This window comes from Drosophila arizonae, chromosome 5, assembly GCF_054131065.1.
Source record: "Drosophila arizonae isolate 15081-1271.41 chromosome 5, UAZ_ARI_1.0, whole genome shotgun sequence".
Lineage (NCBI taxonomy): Eukaryota > Metazoa > Arthropoda > Insecta > Diptera > Drosophilidae > Drosophila > Drosophila arizonae.
In genome coordinates, this window is record NC_142925.1 from 9,125,772 (window position 1) to 9,144,421 (window position 18,650).

Here is an 18,650-nt window from a genome sequence, read left to right on the forward strand (position 1 = left end):
ATGGTCGTGCTGTCATACGTTCGCACATAGTTCATTCTATCGGATAGGTATCGATATTGGTGCAATTGCCGTGTGCGGTATAGAATTGTGGTGGTATGTAAATATATTATCGATTACTGTCACTAATCTCCAATGCATAAATTGAGCTGTGCAGTGCAAATAAAGAATTAACGCGTAAATAGTAATCATTATCTTTGCCTGTTGGAATTTTAGTGCCCGGTCACAATAAGTCACTTGAACTTTAATAAAGAAAGTGCCTTTTACCAAAGCTATTCGTTTATTGCCGATGGCGACACTGAGAAGTGTGCAAAACTAGCGAAAGGCATTTTCTATCGATATCGTCGGATTTGTTTAGCACTAGCACGGGGTAAATTTATGCCAATACGAGTGCAATTTTTTTTTTTCGTTTGATTATCACCAAAAACTTATAAATTTGGGAGCAGTATAATCTTTAGGGTGACAGTGCTCAGAGCAGGCGAGTGTCTGGTCAGCAGTAGTCATCTGCAATCGTCATCGCCAACGCCAGCGCCGTGAGCACATCCAGCTCCAGCGCATTGGGCACCGCACACTCATTCCAAGCAATGAGTGCAGCAAAGAAATACAAACTCATGGATACGACTGAACTGCACGACACCGAGAATATTGCCTCCTGCCTGAAAAAGGGGGACAACGGCAGCAGCAACGCAACGACTGGGAGCAACCTTGGCCGTAGCGCCTTCGCTGCCCAAAATATGAATTCAGCAGCGTCCACAAACGGCGAACGATTGCCAAATTTTTCGAAATTGGGCTCGCATCATGGCAGCGATATGCGTTCGGCATCAACTACCTCAAATCTGCTTAATCGGATGGGCGCCATACACAACACCAAGCCGGGTGATGTCAAAAAGATAGTTATTAAGAACTTTAAGGGTAAGCATTAAGCATTCATTGAGTGAGCCCCTATAAGGATGAGCGATATACGATAACGATTCACATACCATTTACATATACTCGTTATAGCTAAACCCACACTGCCCGATAACTATTCAGAGGACACTTATGTGAAACTTGAGGAGGCCGTTATCGCTATTCAATTATCAAAGCCCATCAAATATTCACTGGAGGAGCTCTACCAGGCCGTTGTAAATATGTGCAGTCATAAAATGGATGCACAGCTATATATAAAATTGATGGAGCTAACCGAGCAGCACGTCAAAAGAAACATCAAACTTAAAGAGCTAACTGGCGGAAGCATGGATAAACTGGTAAGTGAAGCCAACTGAGGACCAATCGTCGATTATATTGCACTTAAATTGTTTTTAGGTTTTGCTGGAAAAGATCAACAATTGGTGGCTATCGTTTTGTCAGCAAATGATCATGATACGTAGCATATTTCTATATATGGATCGGACTTATGTGCTGCAAAATTCGTCCATACACTCTATTTGGGACATGGGGCTGGACCTCTTTCGCATACACTTTGCCCAGAATAGCGTCGTGCAGAAACGCACCGTTGATGGTTTACTGACGCTGATCGAAAAGGAACGCCAGGGCTCAACAGTCGATCGTGGATTGCTCAAGAGTTTAGTGCGTATGCTGTGCGATCTGCAGATATATAGCAGTGCGTTTGAGGAAAAGTTCCTGGATGCGACCAATCAACTGTACAAGGCTGAGAGTCAACGAAAGATGCAGGAATTGGAGGTGCCCGAGTACTTACAGCATGTGAGCAAGCGACTGGCCGAGGAGAATGAGCGTCTGTTGCACTATCTGGACTCCAGCACAAAGTATGCTTTATAATATATATATTTATTTCCTATCAATTAATTTCATTGAATGCTCTTCCAGACATCCTTTAATATATAATGTGGAAAAGGAACTGCTTGCCGAACACTTAACAACCATTCTGCAAAAGGGCCTTGACTCCCTTCTAGAGGACAACAGACTGAACGATCTAACCCTTTTGTATGGCCTGCTTAGTCGCGTCAAAAACGGCACTTCCGAGCTATGCGGCAACTTTAATGGTTACATCAAGGTATGGCGAACCAAGTGCATTAAATTTGCAATTTATTTACACATCACACTCTCTTATATATTGTAGAAAAAAGGACGCACTATTGTCATTGATCCCGAGAAGGATAAGAGTATGGTGCAAGATCTGTTGGACTTCAAGGATAAAATGGATGTTATTGTCCGCACTTGCTTTGAGCATAATGAGAAATTCACAAATTCGTTGCGAGAAGCCTTCGAATTCTTCATCAATCAGCGCGCCAACAAGCCCGCTGAGCTTATTGGTATGTTTTCTTTGTCTCTATTGTTGTTTATATATAAATAGACAACCAATGTCGCAATATGCTTATGTTTATATATACAAATCTTTGTAGCTAAATATGTGGATATGAAATTGCGCTCTGGCAACAAGGGCACCACCGACGAGGAGCTGGAAAAGACCTTGGACAAGATAATGGTCCTGTTTCGTTTTATACACGGCAAGGACGTTTTTGAAGCATTCTACAAAAAGGTTAAAGACACTATAAATATATTTAGTATTTAAAGAAATTATAATTTGATCTTTGCAGGATTTGGCCAAACGCTTGCTGGTGGGCAAATCAGCTTCGGTTGATTCCGAGAAGAGTATGTTGTCGAAATTGAAACAGGAATGCGGAGGCGGCTTTACTTCGAAGCTGGAGGGCATGTTCAAGGACATGGAATTAAGTCGTGATGTGAATTTGGCTTTTCGCGGTCATACGCTTAGCAATGATCGGGATGTAACCAATCTGGACTTGACAGTCAGCATCCTAACCATGGGCTATTGGCCAACATATGCGCCCACTGAGGTCACAATGCCACCACAGTTTATCAATCCCCAGCAGATATTCAACAAGTTCTATCTGGAGAAACACAGCGGGCGAAAACTTCAATGGCAGCCTACTCTGGGCAATTGTGTATTGCGGGCACATTTCGATGCGGTAGCTGAAACGTTTAGATTGCCAACATTTTAGGGCGACATAAACTTGTACATTTATATTAATATATTATATTTGTATTGCAACACACAGGGTCCCAAGGAGCTGATGGTGTCGCTGTTTCAAGCGCTCGTTCTGCTGCTGTTTAACGACAAGCCTACGCTCAGCTACGAGGAGATCTTGGCTGCCACCAACATTGAGGATGGTGAGCTGCGACGCACACTGCAGTCACTAGCATGCGGACGTGCGCGTGTCATTACCAAAACGCCGAAAGGCCGTGACATTGAGGATCGGGATCAATTTGATTTTAATAATGAGTTCGTTAACAAATTGTTCCGCATCAAGATTAATCAAATTCAAATGAAGGAAACGGTAAGCTAAAGTTGTTATAAAAATATAAGTCAACCAAGCTAAAACAAAACTTATTGCAGAACGAGGAGCAAAAGGCGACGGAGGAGCGCGTTTTCCAGGATCGCCAGTATCAGATCGATGCGGCTATTGTGCGCATTATGAAAATGCGTAAGACACTGAGTCACAATTTGCTCATCACCGAGTTGTTCAACCAGCTAACCTTTCCCGTTAAGGTGCGTAGACTACTAATTAGGCTGATTGAATGGCTTTTATATTTGTTTTTGCTTCTTATCTCCCTAGCCTGCTGATCTGAAAAAGCGCATTGAGTCGCTAATTGATCGTGATTATATGGAGCGAGACAAGGATAATCAAAATCAATATAATTATGTGGCATAAATGTGCGAAGGATCACTTTTATTTTTGGCCAACTAACACAGCAACACAAACATACATATGCACGCACACACACATACACACACTTGAACACACCTCTACACACACAGAAAGATTGTAGGTTTTCTCTCTATTTTTGTTTTGTTTCGAATACGAGATCAGCGAAAAAAAAATTCATTTGGTATCTGCGTGCAGCGAGCGTCTGGAACAAATATCAATTACCTATTGTAGTTCATAGCTGTTCACACATGCTGAGCCCACACGAAAGTTTCGTTTGTGGTGGCGAGTGTAGTTGCTGCAAATTGTTTCCCTTTGTAAGTTAATACTGTATCATCTAATAAATTAGGCGTTTTATTTACGAAAACTAACAGCAAACGTTTGTCTCTCCTCACCGAGAGGGATATATAAATATATACATATATATCCATATATCAAGATATCGTCAAGAGCATCCTTTTACTGAAATTTATGAGAAAAGAACGATAAATTCTAAACATTGTGTAATTTTTGCTAAGAGAAGGGAAAAGAAAATAAATTGTATATCTTTGTTGGATTTCAGAAATTTGATTAGATTCGATGCTGAGAGTAATTTCCCTTCGCATAACAATAGAAGAAACATTTGCAGGCTAATATTAATAGAATACTTAAATAAATAATGAAAAATTGTACACGTAATTCTGCATCTGTATGTAAAACAGATGCGCATAAACTAGATCGTTTTTATTTATGATTTTTTCGATAAATAAACAAAAAGAAATACTTGTATACATATATGTATTTAATGGAGTTTTTATTGCTGCTTCCTTGAGTTTCAATCGGTTGAGAGTTGGCGCATCTACCGGGCGACTAGAAATTTCGGCAAGTGTTCGCCTAGAAGTTTCTACGGTGTACTTACGATATTGGCAACGATTGATGACGTCATACATGCATCTACTTAATACTTTTGCAACTTGAATATATCGGTCAATGGCAGCTCTCTGGTATGGCTTTACATTACCGCACCTTTGAACAGAAATCTGAGAGAACGAATACTACTTGAAATGGAATGATAAACCTTTGACAAGAATCAATATAACAAGATCCCATGGCTCACTTTTTTTTTACCCCGGATATATAGAGAAGATAATTTGACATTTTATCAACTTTGTTTATTATGAATATTATTTCATACACATATACACCTCGATAAAGCCATACGGTTCAGAATAAAAACAATGAAAAATGCCAAAAATTATCAAAATTTTATATCAAACACTTGCAAAGCAATTCATAAAGCAGTCAGGGGCACACAAATGCATATCTTATCTAGTTAATACTTTTTTTTAGACACTTGTAATTGATTTAAAGATTAAACAAAAAGCTGATAAAAATGAAAATATTTTATTGGTATATTACTATATATCATTTAATAATAATTATTATTAATAATAATTCTCCTTGGAATAACAATAAAAGTTACAAATTGCGATCTATTATTAAAGCGAAGACTTAAATAAATGATGAACTAAAATAGACGTAATTTTGGATCTGTCTATAAATAACTAAATCCTTCCATCTTCCGTTTATAAAATTAGTCGTATATATATGTATGTGTGTATATATAAATATAATGCACTATTTTGTGGTCTTTTATTGCTATATCGCTAGAGTAGTGACAAATATTATGGAGGGGACTTTCAGTTTATACTTTTTGATCAATATTTACAATTTAAAATTTAAGAATACAAATAATCATAAAAGGGTAAATTAGAATATATATATATATTAGTTATAGGTATATGCTTATGTACAAAAACATAAAATAAAAAATAATAATTTGAATAGAAGGGGGCTCAGCGGGCCACGTGTTTTTTGAAAACGCGTTTCGCAACCGAACTCAGACGCAAATCACGAGGCTAATTTCTATCACATTTTCTGATCATTATCGATTTTAGCAAGCAAAGTCCATATACATTTCTGAAAAAGTTATCAACGGCTTATAAAATCCTTATACAAAAATATGTCAACATTTTAATTACTTTTCGAGCGAGTCTCTTTCTAGCCAAGGAAAGGAGCAACAGAAACTAGCTTCGCTTACGCCTCCACGCTATTGACACTATACTGGGAGCTATCGTATTCAGATACATTGTCCGAGCCATATCCAGGAAAACCGACTGTCGACGGCCTGGCGCTGGTCTGTGTGGTTGTAGCTCGGAGCACGTCCGGTATGTAGGCGGGTGCGGGGCCGGCTATTTCCACAATACTTGGACGTCGCGTGGCCGCACAACGTTTGATCGGCGACATGAAGATAAACAGTGTTACGGTTATAGCTAGCGTGATGATCAGTATCAGGAATCTAGCCATGCCGTCATCGCCACGGAAATAGCATATCATGGCCATAACCAGCACCAAAATGAGTACCGAAAACTTGGTCATGGTCACCGCTGTGGAATGAATTTTGCCTCCCTTCCGTGATATCATATTGGATGGTCCATAGGCGAAGTACAGATTGTAGCGATCCACCATATGCTTGAGACATATATAGATCATGGCGAATGGCATGATCAATGGGCAAAACACGCTGTACACTATCGATATGGTGAAGACGAGTGTGGTCCAGGCGTAGTGCGTGCCAAATGGGAACTCAATCAATATGGATTTACGTATATAGGGCGTCTCCGCCTTGGAAGTGGCCTTCAATAACGCCCAAATGTAGACAATGAGCTCCGGGAACCGTAATAGCTCCAACGAGGTACCAATAAAGGCAGCAGTTATAATATAGTTGACATAGAAGGAGCCACGATCCGGCAAGAAGATGCACTGCCAACGCCCCGTGTCGTTCGTCAGGCCCCACTCCAGAAGTGCCTGCGCCGACGTCAAACCCAATGAGGGCAGGATGAGAATCATCAGCAGCAGGTAGCCAAAGCATTTGCACATTATCGAGTAGTTCTGTTTGGATCGCGTGTAATGGCCCATCCATTTATCTGATATAGAGACAATCACTGGCATCAGTGCCGACAGCGTCCACAGCATCAATGTGGGCAAGAACTCAGAGACAAGTGGCGAGATTTTGCTCTCCGTATCCAACACCCACGGACGACTGTTCAGCAAATTGACCACCATGGCCGGTGTTGTCAGGAAGAACAGGACTATGAAGAGCACAACGTTCACGCACACAAATTTCAAATACCAATGGCTCTTGTTGACATTCAGGTTCTCCCAGAAGATATCATCCGGCGAGGGTGCGAACACGATGTGCCATTGCCTATATGTGCCAGGTGTGAAATGATTTACAATATTCTGTGCCTCCTGCACCGTGGACACGGTCAAGAAGGCAATATCCAAGGGCTCATTCAGCGTTGAGGCACGCAAACGTGCCACATCGCCAGAGAGCTTACGCTCTTCGCGTTGATAATACTCGTAGGCATTCTCCTTCTTGCACGAACACATCTCCGGCTTGGCCATCAGCGTGTCCCGGTCCCGATGATGTTCACAGTAGACACGCGCTTCGTGCACTCTCTCAAACTCCGCATTGCGCACGAAGAGACGTGAAATGTTGTACGCAATGCTTACGCTCTCGATGGTGACATCCGGAAACAGCTCCTGCATATAGTTGCGTATGACTGTCTTGTTCCGATCACTAAAAGCAAAGGGAATTTATTAAATATATATTTAATTGCAAATTATAGCAGCTCGTTCAACCTGTTTGATATATTTGATATCATGATGGTGCGCGTGGCAGCCTTCTTGAAGGCGTTGCGACCCGAGGAGCGCCGCATGATGAGCACCACCAGCGGTATATACAGGATGGTTATGATGGTGTGTACCCACAGCCAGGGTGATTCCGGCCGCAGATTGGCCATTGTGGTGCGTCCAAAGGCATTCACATCGTAAAGCTCGTCGCGCGGGCCATTCAGAAAGTTGATTGGCAAGATGATAGCTAGCGAAATGACGGTGACCACCGCCATGACAGCCATCATATGCTGCTGAAAGGACAAATAATGAACGGCATCCGGACCGGAGTGCAGCAGAATTGTTTCCTTGCGCAGCTTCAAGGTCACCCGAATCCAATTGAAGAGACCCGGTTCGGTTTGGATGGGCGACAGCGGTGTCGAGTCGCTCTGCTGGGATGTTGTGCTCGGCCGGGGCATTGGATTCGAGGGATTCGAGGGATTTGACGTGCTCGGCTGTGGTTCCACAACGCTGGCGGCTCGGGAATAAAATATTTCCGTCCAACGCTTCTTAGTCCCATTGGCATTGACCAGAGCCAGACGATAGTCGCTCGCCTGATGTCGCAGCATCGTAAACAACAGAATGAGCAGCACCCAGAAGATTGTGTTCAAAATCAAAGTCTCCGGTATACCATTGTAGGCGCTGATGAAGAGTGTGGTGCGATTACTCGCCTGGCAATAGGTGTTGTTCTGGTAGCCATTATCGTGCACCGTAATATCCATTTTCGTAAGCTAACCCTCTGATCACAATTCAACAAGTTAAATGGCCAAGAGCGGGTGAATCACTGCAATGGTAAGGCAAAACGCAAAGAAACATTCACGCATTAGAGAACAAACATGGACTCTTCTGTTTGCTGACACCTCGGCCAAAGCCGAATCGTGTGATATTGAAAAAAAAAAGAGGAAATAAATCGGAGATAAGAAACCGGCTGCGTACAAAAACACAGCAGCGACAACCACCCTCAACTTTTGATTACTTTAATTTAATGGGTATTATGAAGTTGTCACTGAATAAGTTGTAGGATTTCTTTAAGTACAAATATTTAAATATAAATTAAATACTAGCAAATTTGAGCTTGAAATTTGAACGTGTTTTTTATTTTATTTTTAAATTTTTTCTCTTTAAAAAGTTGTATGGTATATTGCAAAAATAAATATTTTCCATTATTAAATAAAAAGTTTATTTATATTTATATTAATTATATTTGTAATTTATTTATTTTTAAGCCTCCATCAATCTCTATAATTCAATAGCAATAAGGAGGAAATAAAACCTATTGTTCCCGTTATTTAATAAAAATAGAAAAGAAATGTAGTTTTGTTACGGTTACAAGCAATAAAATTACGAAAGCAAAGAAAATTTGAAACCATACAAAAAATCATCAAAGTTAATTTGATTTTTATGCGGGACATCGCAATTGCTTAAAATACATGAAACGATTCTAATTGGGATTTATCTTATTGGGTCGCGTTCAAACGCAACAAAGTCCATGCGTAGAGTGTAACGCCTGCAAATTTCACACACAAACACAATCACAGAGAGCATTATCAAGCTGGTCGTAGTGTGTTTGTGGGCGGTAGAATAAGAAGCAATAAACCATATGTGCGTTTGTATATGTATTGTATTTGTATATGTAAGTATTTACTTAGACATTTGTCGTACAACTTTTAGAAAGCAAATTCATTTATTTGCACTTATCTCAAATGGAAAACAAAAGATAATATGAGATAAGTATTGCCACTTGCTACATAGAGCATGATGACATGCATATATTTGTAAAATGCGTGTATATGTATGTATGTAATTACACACATACATGTGCTTAACACGGTTGTAATAATCGCTTTCTTTTGTTGTTTGTTAAACTAAATTGGAATGACACTAACACACTGTCATACACGCATATTGACGTGCATTATTAATGTACAAATTCACATTGGAGTTTGTCTTTGACTGCTTATTATTGTGAGTGTTGGGTTACGGGGGCTCCGAGGTAATGAGGTAAAGGTAAAGGTAAAGAGGTGGTTGGTGTGCAGCCGCGTCACTGCCACCTTTCCATTTCTTTTTGTATAACTTTTTTCATTTAACTATGAATCATCGCACAGTACAAATTGAATTTTTCACTATGGCAGCATTTGGCATTTTAAAATGTAGTAACACATTTTCTTTAACGATGTGTTACGCCTTAGTTTAACTAGCAGATTTCACACTAATTTATTATTTGCTAATTTAGCTTGGTAGTCTAAATTTGTCTTGGATTTATTTAACACATATTAATAATTGCCACGTCTACAATGCACGATATTGCGTACCTTGACAGCTTTTTTTTTATATTTATACGTTGATTGCCAGTTATTTATTGCATTTAATAATATATTTGTTTGTTTCTACGTTACGCTCTCTTTTTTGTCTGTCTGTTAACTAACAGATCGCTAACATGGTGTTGCAGCCACAGCAAATTTTTGCTCGAACGGTTGCAATTCAATATTGTTAATATAACAGCACTGTTTGGTCAGTAATGACAGTTAATATAACGGTGGAACTGTTAGCTATTTGTTTAAAAATGGAAATATGGCTCCATACTTGCACAGCTGTATCCCAATGGAAAATGAAAATATATGTGGCACAACTTTACCATGGTAACTGTTCAGTTTATTTTTGTAAGTGAAACAGATCCCAATGAGTTATCAAGATTTACATGTTTTAAAAATAATGTCTAGCAGTGCCAAATGAGTAGTTGATTTTTAGACATGGACAAAATATCGATTGCACATCTATACACGAATATGGTAAGTATATTAAAATCGACATTTACTATAAACGATTTCATTTGCGCCTGATTTAAATATTGGCAAACTACATATAATTAACTCGAAATCTAAAACAATAAATACCTTATTAATATCCACATTACAAAAAAATATATATCTTTATATTTAAACCCTCAACAAGAGTAAACAATTATCAGACAAAGCAATATTTTACTTACGTGCATACGTAAATATAAATTAAAAAGCAAAGGAAGAGCGTAAAAACATGCTTGGATCCCAAATAGTCGAGCATGCTTACGTTCTCTTACGATCATGAAAGAGTGGAAGCTATTTGGCTCGTGACATTTATGTATGTATGTATGTGCACATGTATACATATATTGATCTTTAGCAGACGCGCTCTTTAACTATACACATACACAAGACCATAAGCAAAGTTTGTGTGGGTCTCGCTCACATATGCACAAAGAGACAAAAACGCTTCAACAGCAATAAATAGTTTGTTTATTAATGAAATCCAACGCAGTTTGACTCATATACATACAAGCCCAGCGTTGAAAAGGGTAAGTGCAATATAAAAATATATTATATATAATACAATAATTCAATTAAAAATTATATTTTAGCTGAAGTCTATTTCTTAGAATTCAAAAGTTCTGCGACTTTTTGTTGCGTTGCCATACTGAAGAAGCAGTATTGCCACACCAGCTCAAAAGCTTTATTGGCGTTGTGAACCAGCTCGTGTATCAAGTTTTCAAGCAGAATTTACCGGGAAGCCACCGATCTTAGTGAAGAATATACCATTATTCAATATTTTAATACATATATATATATATAAAAGAAAGGCAATCATGTCTGATTACGTTGTTGAACGCATCGAGGGAAAACGCATTGTAAATGGAGAAGTTCAATACTATCTAAAATGGCTGGGATATCCACGCAGTGAAAATACTTGGGAGCCGCTTGAAAATCTCTCATGTCCCGATTTTATAGCTGAATTCGAAGAATCGGAAAAAAATAAGACCAAGAATAGGAAGAGAAAGCTATCGACACAAAGTTCTGTAGAAAGCAACGGAATTACTATGGCGGAGAACAAATTAGATGGCAGTATTGGTTTTCAACGTGGATTGATTGCTTCGAAAATATTGGGAGCTACGGATACTTCTGGAAAACTTATGTTTTTGATGTCTTGGAAAAATTCAAATTACATTGATCTGGTGCCTGCTAAGGTGGCCAACATAAAATGTCCGCAAGTGGTCATTAAGTTTTACGAAGAGCGTCTCACCTGGCAATCGGACATTGATGAGAAAAAACGTACAAGAACTTCTAATACAAACTCCGCAACGAAGAGAGAAAATCTTGTAAAAATTGATCTAACAAAGGGCGATTGTTGAGACGGAACAACGGTAAATGTGCATGTGTACGTGCACATACATACATATATGCAAACATATATACGTTCATTTACAGTTAGACATATACACAGTCATACCTAAATATGTATGAATGAATATAAAAGAGTTTATTTGATTTAAGTACATACCATATCTATTTGAAGTGAAATCATTGTTACACATTCACAATTTTGTTAAATCGTAAATAAGTTGACAGTTGAAAAATTATATGACCTTTGTTAATGTATTGTTTTTGTTTTATTTTGAGAAGCATTTTTGGCGCCGGCACATAAAGTAACTGCAAATAAGTGTTGCCATCGTGTTACACTTTTTAACCAAAAAAACTAGTTCAGTGAACTTTGTATTTTTCGCTCAATCACGAACCACGAACGCTGTTGGGCAATTTCATTTTGCTGCGAGGTGCGTTTTTTAGTAATCTCGTGAAAATAGCGAAGTATTGTGCTATTTGGCTATTCCACGTTGCGCACTATGATTCCACGTGTGACTGACAGGCACTGGGAACTGTGCAAATGAAATTTGTGATGCGATACGATGAAAATGCGAATTTTTTGTTCTTTTTCTGCATATTGCAGGTGTGTGGGCTGGCATTTGTGAAATTGATGTGAGCTGCCATTGGGGATTTTGTTGAAGCGTTGCCGCCGGCTGCAAACGTAGACAGACGAGACGACAACAATGACCACTAGCAGCGAAGATGTGCTGTTACAGATGGGCGAGGTTCGTTACAAGAAGGGAGATGGCACACTCTATGTTATGAACGAGCGCTTGGCATGGATGGCGGAGCACCGGGACACCGTTACCGTTTCCCATCGCTATGCGGACATCAAAAGTAAGTGCGCGTTAACGTCGTTTACTGGACACGACATTGACTTTATTTGCCTTTCTTCAATACAGCACAGAAGATCTCGCCCGAAGGCAAGCCGAAGGTGCAGCTACAGGTGGTGCTGCACGATGGCAACACGTCGACGTTCCATTTTGTTAATCGTCAGGGCCAGGCCGCTATGCTGGCTGATCGGGACAAAGTTAAGGAGCTCCTGCAGCAACTGTTGCCCAATTTCAAACGTAAGGTTGACAAAGATCTAGAGGACAAGAATCGCATTCTGGTGGAGAATCCAAATTTGCTGCAGCTTTACAAGGATTTGGTCATTACCAAAGTACTTACCAGCGATGAGTTCTGGGCAACGCACGCTAAGGACCATGCCCTTAAGAAGATGGCCAAGAGCCAGGAAATCGGTAAGTACATTTATTTTATATGTTTACATATATTAATATTCCCCTTCTGGCTCACAGGTGTGTCGGGCGCTTTCTTGGCCGACATCAAGCCACAGACAGACGGTTGCAATGGTCTTAAATACAATCTTACCTCTGATGTCATACACTGCATTTTTAAAACATATCCCGCCGTTAAGCGCAAGCACATGGAGAACGTTCCTTCCAAAATGCCCGAATCGGAATTCTGGACGAAATTCTTTCAGTCGCACTACTTTCATCGGGATCGTCTGACCGCTGGGACCAAGGACATATTTACGGAGTGCGGTAAAATTGATGATCAAGCGCTGAAAGCAGCCGTGCAGCAGGGCGCCGGTGATCCGCTGTTAGATTTGAAAAAGTTCGAGGATGTGCCGCTGGAGGAAGGGTTCGGAAGTGTGGCTGGAGATCGCAATGTGGTCAACAGTGGCAACATTGTCCACCAAAACATGATCAAGCGTTTCAATCAGCATTCCATAATGGTATTGAAAACGTGCGCAAATGTCAATGGCGCTCCATCCACTGTCACCAACGGTACAAATGCGGCCAATGGCCCGCTAGGACAATCCGCCTACACGAATGGCCTCAATGGCAAGGCAGCTAAGCATGCGGTCACTGAGAATGCAACCAGCACGAGTAGTAATGATGCACCGCCATCCAAGAAGCAACGACTCATTGAAAAGATACACTACGAAGATTTGGGAGATCCAGTAATCGAAGCCGAAGATCCGCTCCAATCGACCAATAAAAGCAAACAATTCGAACTGTCCAAAGTGGAACGCTACCTCAACGGTCCGCTGCACCATAATATATACGAGAATCAACAGGATGCACTTAGTCTGGACGAAGTGCAGTATAAGCTGGTGCGCGACTCCGAATCCTGGCTAAATCGCAATGCACAGCGCCATGTCATTTGCCCCAAGGCGGCTGTCAATGCTTTAGGTGAACTAAGCCCCGGTGGCCAGCTTATGCGTGGTTTTCAAGAGCAGTCAGCAGGACGTAAGTCGAGATCTCTTATCGTAATTCATAATTAGTATTAAAAACATGTTTCAAATCCATTAGAGCTGGTGCCACGCGACTTTCAGCGGGACTTGCGGCATTTGTATTTGTCGCTTTTGGAGCTGTTGAAACACTTTTGGAGTTGCTTTCCGCCCACAACGGAAGAATTGGAAACTAAGCTGCAGCGCATGCATGAAACTCTACAACGTTTCAAAATGGCCAAACTAGTGCCTTTCGAGGTGAGTGAATGCTATAATATTCGATTCAAATCACAATTATTGAAATAACAATTTATGTTTCTTTTAGAATCGTGCCATGCACGAGCTCTCGCCTCTGCGTTCATCCCTCACACAACACATGAACCTGCTGCTGCGCACTGCCAACTCCAAGTATGCAACATGGAAGGAGCGCAAGCTGCGCAATAACAGATAACAAATGCAGCATCATCTACAGCAGCAGCAGCAGCAGCAGCAGAAGCAGCCAGCCATATAAGAATCAACAATAGCAGAGCATTACATATTAAGGGCGTTAGTTTTGAGCCCGCGCCGCATTCAAATACATGCATATATACATATTTGAATTACGTATAAATATATTAAGTCATATAACCACTGTAACGTGTCCATTATGTGGTGCTTATAAATGTATACATCAGACTGTCAACTCAACAGTTGTTTAACTGGATATATTTAGTTATGAGATTTGTTATGTTAGATATATTTCAGACGCGCCTCTTTTCAATTAACGTGCACAGTTTTAACTGCATTTAACCAGCTTCAACCTGATCCAGCACTGTCAAGAAACCCAAGTTTTATTCTAATTAACAACTGCTGGATAGATCTCAACGGTAAGCTTCTTGCTTGACGATGGATACAATGGACATCAGTTCAATGTGAGTCGTGCCGAGAAGAACGTTCCGATTACAAACCTACGATAGTTCTACAAATTTAGTTGAGTAGTACATTAAGATGCAGAGCTTGCTCAGGTCAGTCCTTGGACTGTGCCTCTTGTGGAGCTGCTGCATAGACTCTAATCATGCGGCGCTGCTTTATCCCACAAATTCTGAATATGGTGTAATTTGCTAAATGTTGCCAGAGCCTTGCTCATTTTGGGACTAATATCCTCATTTGCAGATCTTTATGGCTATATCTGTGCCAGTTAGTTTGCCGCATCGCAATGTTTTTCTATCCTACAATTACGAGTTTAATTATTATCAACCCGAGCATGTTTATAAATTTCCACCAATTTTGGTAAGTGGATGATATACAGATACAGTGGACCCTCGGTTAACAAACACAATTCGTTCCAGCATCTTGTTCGTTAAGCGCCTTAATGGAAAAATAGTGAATAACAAAATGCTAAGACGGTCGATGAAAAACACTATAATGTGTATTCGTGAAGCGAAACTGATTTTTCCAAAAAAATGTGCTCGTTACACGTAGTTTTTCGTTGGCCAAGGGTCCACTGGACTATTGTGTTGAGTTTGTTTCCTAAGTCTTTTAATATATTTTAATATGTGAAATATGTTTCTACAGATGGGGCAAGATTTTGAGGATGGTTATCTGACATATCCCACACATAATGCTCGGGAAGGTAGATCGTGTGCGAATTGTACACTGAGTGCTAATAGTACGCAAACGCAGAGCATAGAAACTCGATCGGACCAGCATAAATCATCAGAGACACTAGCAAAGCACCGAGAAAGACGCCATTTGCCGATGATATCGCGTAAAACCTTCTATGCCATGATCAGTGATAAGTTAGATAGGTAAGAGTATGGACTCTATAAATAAATAATATATAATAATAATCTGATGGATACACTGCAGATCTGGTTATCCCTCAGAGGCCTGTTTGCTGCGTTTGATATGCGAGACGAATGCCTCAACGCTGGGCGAGATCAATGGACTGCTGGGCAACATTGTGCATGTTATATTTAGGTAAGATGGCAAGCGAGTTTCATAAGGCATGGGTAAACTTCTTTTGTTTTGCTTGCAGCCCCAGCAGCTCCAGGGATGAGCAGTTACCCAATGCCTACTATCAAGCCGAGTCCGATGGACTGCAGCAGCGATGTGCGAATTACGATGACAACTGTCCACACAATGTATTGGATTTGATCTCGGTGCCCGTCGAGCGACTAATACAAGATCTTGTACACAGAAGAAGAAGAAAATAAAATGATTGCGCGCAACGCATTCAAATACATATATCCATATGTACATGCATTACGTATGATCTGGGGATCCCAAATTTATACGTCCAATTCAACTGTTGTTTAACTTTATTTCACTTAACCAACTTCAACCTGACCCACTTCCAATGTTACGCATCAGTCTAAAAAACCCTAACTTTTATTTTAATTAACAACTTTTGAATAGAATAGACAAGTTTCTTGCTTGACTGTGGATACAATGGACGGCAGTTCTGTGCGAGTCGTACCTTCAAGAACAATCCAGTTTAAACCGCCGAATGTTTAAGAACTTTAGTGTAGTAATACATTAAGATGCAGAGCTTGTTCAATTTGGTTCTTGCACTGTGCCTCTTGTGCAACTGTTGCATATATTTCAATCACGCGGCGCTGCTCTATCCCACAAATTCGTATTCTGGTGTAACTTGTTAACTGCTGTTTGAGCCTTGCGTATTTGTATTGCTAACGTCCTTCTATTTTGCAGCTCTTTATGGCTATATCTGTGCCAGTTAGTTTGCCGCATCGCAATGTTTTTCTATCCTATAATTACGAGTTTAATTACTATAAACCTGAGCATGTTTATAAGTTTCCATCAATTTTGGTATGATGAAGCAAGTTTGTTTCCTAAGTCTTTTCGATATCTATATTTATACTACTTTGATAAGTTTGTTTCATAAGTCTTTTATTGTATTATATTTCAATTCTCTGTCTAAAGATGGGACAAGATTTTGAGGATGATTATTTGACATATCCCACACACGATGCTCGAGAAGGTAGATCGTGTGTGAATTGTACAGTGAGTGCCAATAGTACGCAAGCAGAAAGCATGAAAATTCCAGCGGAGCAGCAGAAAACATCAGAGACACCAGCAAAGCATCGAGAAAAACGCAATCTGACGATTTTATCGCGTAAAACCTTCTACGCCATGATCAGGGATAAGTTAGATAGGTGATAGTAGGGATTCTATAAATAAATAATATATAATAATCATCTGAAATCCCCTGTAGATCTGGTTATCCCGCAGAGGCCTGTTTGCTGCGTTTGATATGCGAGACGAATGCCTCAACGCTGGGCGAGATCAATGGACTGCTGGGCAACATTGTGCATGTTATATTTAGGTAAGATGGCAAGCAAGTTTCATAGGGCATGGGTCAACTTCTCTTGTTTTGCTTGCAGCCCCAGCAGCTCCAGGGATGAGCAGCTACCCAATGCCTACTATCAAGCCGAGTCCGATGGACTGCAGCAGCGATGTGCGAATTACGATGGTGATTGTCCACACAATGTATTGGATTTAATATCGGTGCCCGTGGAGCGAGTAATACAAGATCTTGTACATAGAAGAAGAAGAAAATAAAACATTGTACATACGCTAAATTAAACATAATGGCATCTCGCTTACACTCATTTTCATTGGCTTCTCGCACTCACTGTTTGCTCGGCGAGTTAACGAGATCTTCTTATAGAGCAAACGCATTTTCTGCTGCTGCCAGCAGAGCTGAATTCAGTTCTTAACTGAAGCTCAGACTGATCAATTGAAATGGGCTTAGTTCGTAATCTGTGCGGGCTTTTGGCCCTGTGTGTGGTATTTTATGCTGAATGTTGCAGTGGCTACTTGGCTTTTACGCCCTCCAGCACGCATGGCGTAGGTTGTCTATAAATTGGGCTCTAATTCAGTGGCTAAGACTGTGCTTCTTCGACAGGTCTTCGCCGCATTGGCTGTGCCGCTGGAGCTGCCGCATCGCAACGTGTTTGTTTCGTATAACTTTGAGGCCAACTATAACTCGCCCTACAACTGGAGTCTGCCAACCTTATTTGTAAGTCTAGCGCTGCACGATGTCAGTTAGCACGCGTTTAAAAGGTCAATTAGCACCGTCACGGGCAACAACAATACTTTCTTATCGAATTGTTTATTGTTTGCTCAGCAAAATGGTCCCATCGAATCCGAAGAACTGGAGCTGTCTCGCAAGGCAACAAGCAGGCTAGAGCAGGCTGATGTGGAGGGCAGCGGATCAGAGGCGGAAGAAGCAACTTCAATGCCCAAGCGCGAGAGACGCGCGTTGCTAACACGCAGCAATATTTATCATATACTAATGGATAAATTTAAAAGGTATATAAGAGTTGTATATAAAATATAATGATGATGATGATGATGGTGGTGTTGATTATGTTTGCTCTTAGAAGCGGCTTCTCTGGCGAGTCCTGTTTGCTGCGCTTAATCTGCGAGAGCAATGCCGCTGAGCTGGGCGAACTGAATGGCGTGCTGGGCAGTCTCATGCATGTGCTCTTCAGGTAGGTTAGCCTATAATCTCTGGAACTTTTGCAAGGTTTACCTCTCTAACTTGCAGTCCCAGCACCTCGGAGCCGGAGCAGCTGCCGCTGCAGTTCTATCAGGCGGAACGGGATGGCTGGCATGGTCATTGTCATCACTATGAGCAAAGCTGTGGGCACAGCTTGTTGGCGCTGATATCGGAACCTTTTGAAGAGATGCTCAAGCGCATAGAAATGTAGTTACAAATAAATCTCATTTCTTATTAATTTTAGTTAAATTAGTTTATATTTATTTCTTGTAATATATAATATATATTTAATCGGAAACAACTTTCTTGTATGACCTGATTTCATATCCAGCTCCATT

The 18,650-nt window shown here is 40.5% G+C and overlaps 6 protein-coding genes and 1 pseudogene across 15 annotated transcripts; 6 read left to right on the forward strand and 1 right to left on the reverse strand.

The window, feature by feature from the left end:
* The first annotated feature begins 99 nt into the window (after positions 1-99).
* Cul4 (cullin 4) lies at positions 100-4,463 on the forward strand. The gene is made up of 11 exons (XM_018010442.2): positions 100-367; positions 444-909; positions 1,000-1,244; positions 1,303-1,763; positions 1,825-2,011; positions 2,078-2,270; positions 2,361-2,497; positions 2,556-2,945; positions 3,036-3,314; positions 3,374-3,526; positions 3,594-4,463. The coding sequence occupies exons 2-11, from the start codon at positions 582-584 to the stop codon at positions 3,687-3,689; spliced, it is 2,469 nt and encodes an 822-aa protein (XP_017865931.1). The 5' UTR covers positions 100-367; positions 444-581; the 3' UTR covers positions 3,690-4,463.
* Positions 4,464-5,050: 587 nt separating this feature from the next.
* On the reverse strand, positions 5,051-11,851 carry Tmem63 (transmembrane protein 63). Of its 6 annotated transcripts, XR_016270600.1 has the most exons (4): positions 9,710-9,937; positions 7,368-8,181; positions 5,705-7,305; positions 5,051-5,642 (listed from the first exon to the last, which is right to left on the reverse strand). XR_016270600.1 is itself a non-coding variant. In XM_089471806.1 (3 exons), the coding sequence occupies exons 2-3, from the start codon at positions 8,117-8,119 to the stop codon at positions 5,760-5,762; spliced, it is 2,298 nt and encodes a 765-aa protein (XP_089327932.1). In that variant the 5' UTR covers positions 8,120-8,181; positions 11,712-11,851; the 3' UTR covers positions 5,051-5,759. The 6 variants fall into 6 exon arrangements, 5 of the variants coding, with proteins under 5 accessions (XP_089327932.1, XP_089327934.1, XP_089327931.1 ...); XM_089471806.1 differs by lacking the exon at positions 9,710-9,937 and adding an exon at positions 11,712-11,851 and having other exon boundaries at positions 5,051-7,305; XM_089471808.1 differs by lacking the exon at positions 9,710-9,937 and adding an exon at positions 10,033-10,132 and having other exon boundaries at positions 5,051-7,305.
* LOC108615744 (chromobox protein homolog 1 pseudogene) lies at positions 10,344-11,809 on the forward strand (annotated as a pseudogene). Its single transcript, XR_016270603.1, has 2 exons — positions 10,344-10,731; positions 10,795-11,809. The product of XR_016270603.1 is annotated as a chromobox protein homolog 1 pseudogene (transcript).
* Positions 11,844-14,490, forward strand: Tfb1 (transcription factor B1). Its single transcript, XM_018010446.2, has 6 exons — positions 11,844-11,982; positions 12,156-12,409; positions 12,475-12,813; positions 12,871-13,827; positions 13,891-14,066; positions 14,134-14,490. Exons 2-6 carry the CDS (start codon positions 12,256-12,258, stop codon positions 14,257-14,259), a joined length of 1,752 nt encoding a protein of 583 aa, XP_017865935.1. The 5' UTR covers positions 11,844-11,982; positions 12,156-12,255; the 3' UTR covers positions 14,260-14,490.
* A 43-nt stretch (positions 14,491-14,533) lies between these two features.
* LOC108615108 (uncharacterized) lies at positions 14,534-16,118 on the forward strand. Of its 3 annotated transcripts, none has more exons than XM_089471821.1 (5): positions 14,534-14,674; positions 14,961-15,077; positions 15,363-15,595; positions 15,657-15,767; positions 15,826-16,118. In XM_089471821.1, exons 2-5 carry the CDS (start codon positions 14,967-14,969, stop codon positions 16,001-16,003), a joined length of 633 nt encoding a protein of 210 aa, XP_089327947.1. In that variant the 5' UTR covers positions 14,534-14,674; positions 14,961-14,966; the 3' UTR covers positions 16,004-16,118. The 3 variants fall into 3 exon arrangements, with proteins under 3 accessions (XP_089327947.1, XP_089327946.1, XP_017864840.1); XM_089471820.1 differs by having other exon boundaries at positions 14,592-14,719; XM_018009351.2 differs by having other exon boundaries at positions 14,630-14,900.
* Positions 16,119-16,291: 173 nt separating this feature from the next.
* On the forward strand, positions 16,292-17,369 carry LOC108614890 (uncharacterized). The gene is made up of 5 exons (XM_018009109.2): positions 16,292-16,435; positions 16,500-16,616; positions 16,731-16,963; positions 17,023-17,133; positions 17,192-17,369. Exons 1-5 carry the CDS (start codon positions 16,331-16,333, stop codon positions 17,367-17,369), a joined length of 744 nt encoding a protein of 247 aa, XP_017864598.2. The 5' UTR covers positions 16,292-16,330.
* Positions 17,370-17,495: 126 nt separating this feature from the next.
* Positions 17,496-18,613, forward strand: LOC108614891 (uncharacterized). Of its 2 annotated transcripts, none has more exons than XM_089471832.1 (5): positions 17,496-17,657; positions 17,716-17,829; positions 17,938-18,122; positions 18,197-18,304; positions 18,361-18,613. In XM_089471832.1, exons 1-5 carry the CDS (start codon positions 17,553-17,555, stop codon positions 18,521-18,523), a joined length of 675 nt encoding a protein of 224 aa, XP_089327958.1. In that variant the 5' UTR covers positions 17,496-17,552; the 3' UTR covers positions 18,524-18,613. The 2 variants fall into 2 exon arrangements, with proteins under 2 accessions (XP_089327958.1, XP_017864599.1); XM_018009110.2 differs by having other exon boundaries at positions 17,499-17,657; positions 18,194-18,304.
* The last annotated feature ends 37 nt before the right edge of the window (positions 18,614-18,650 follow it).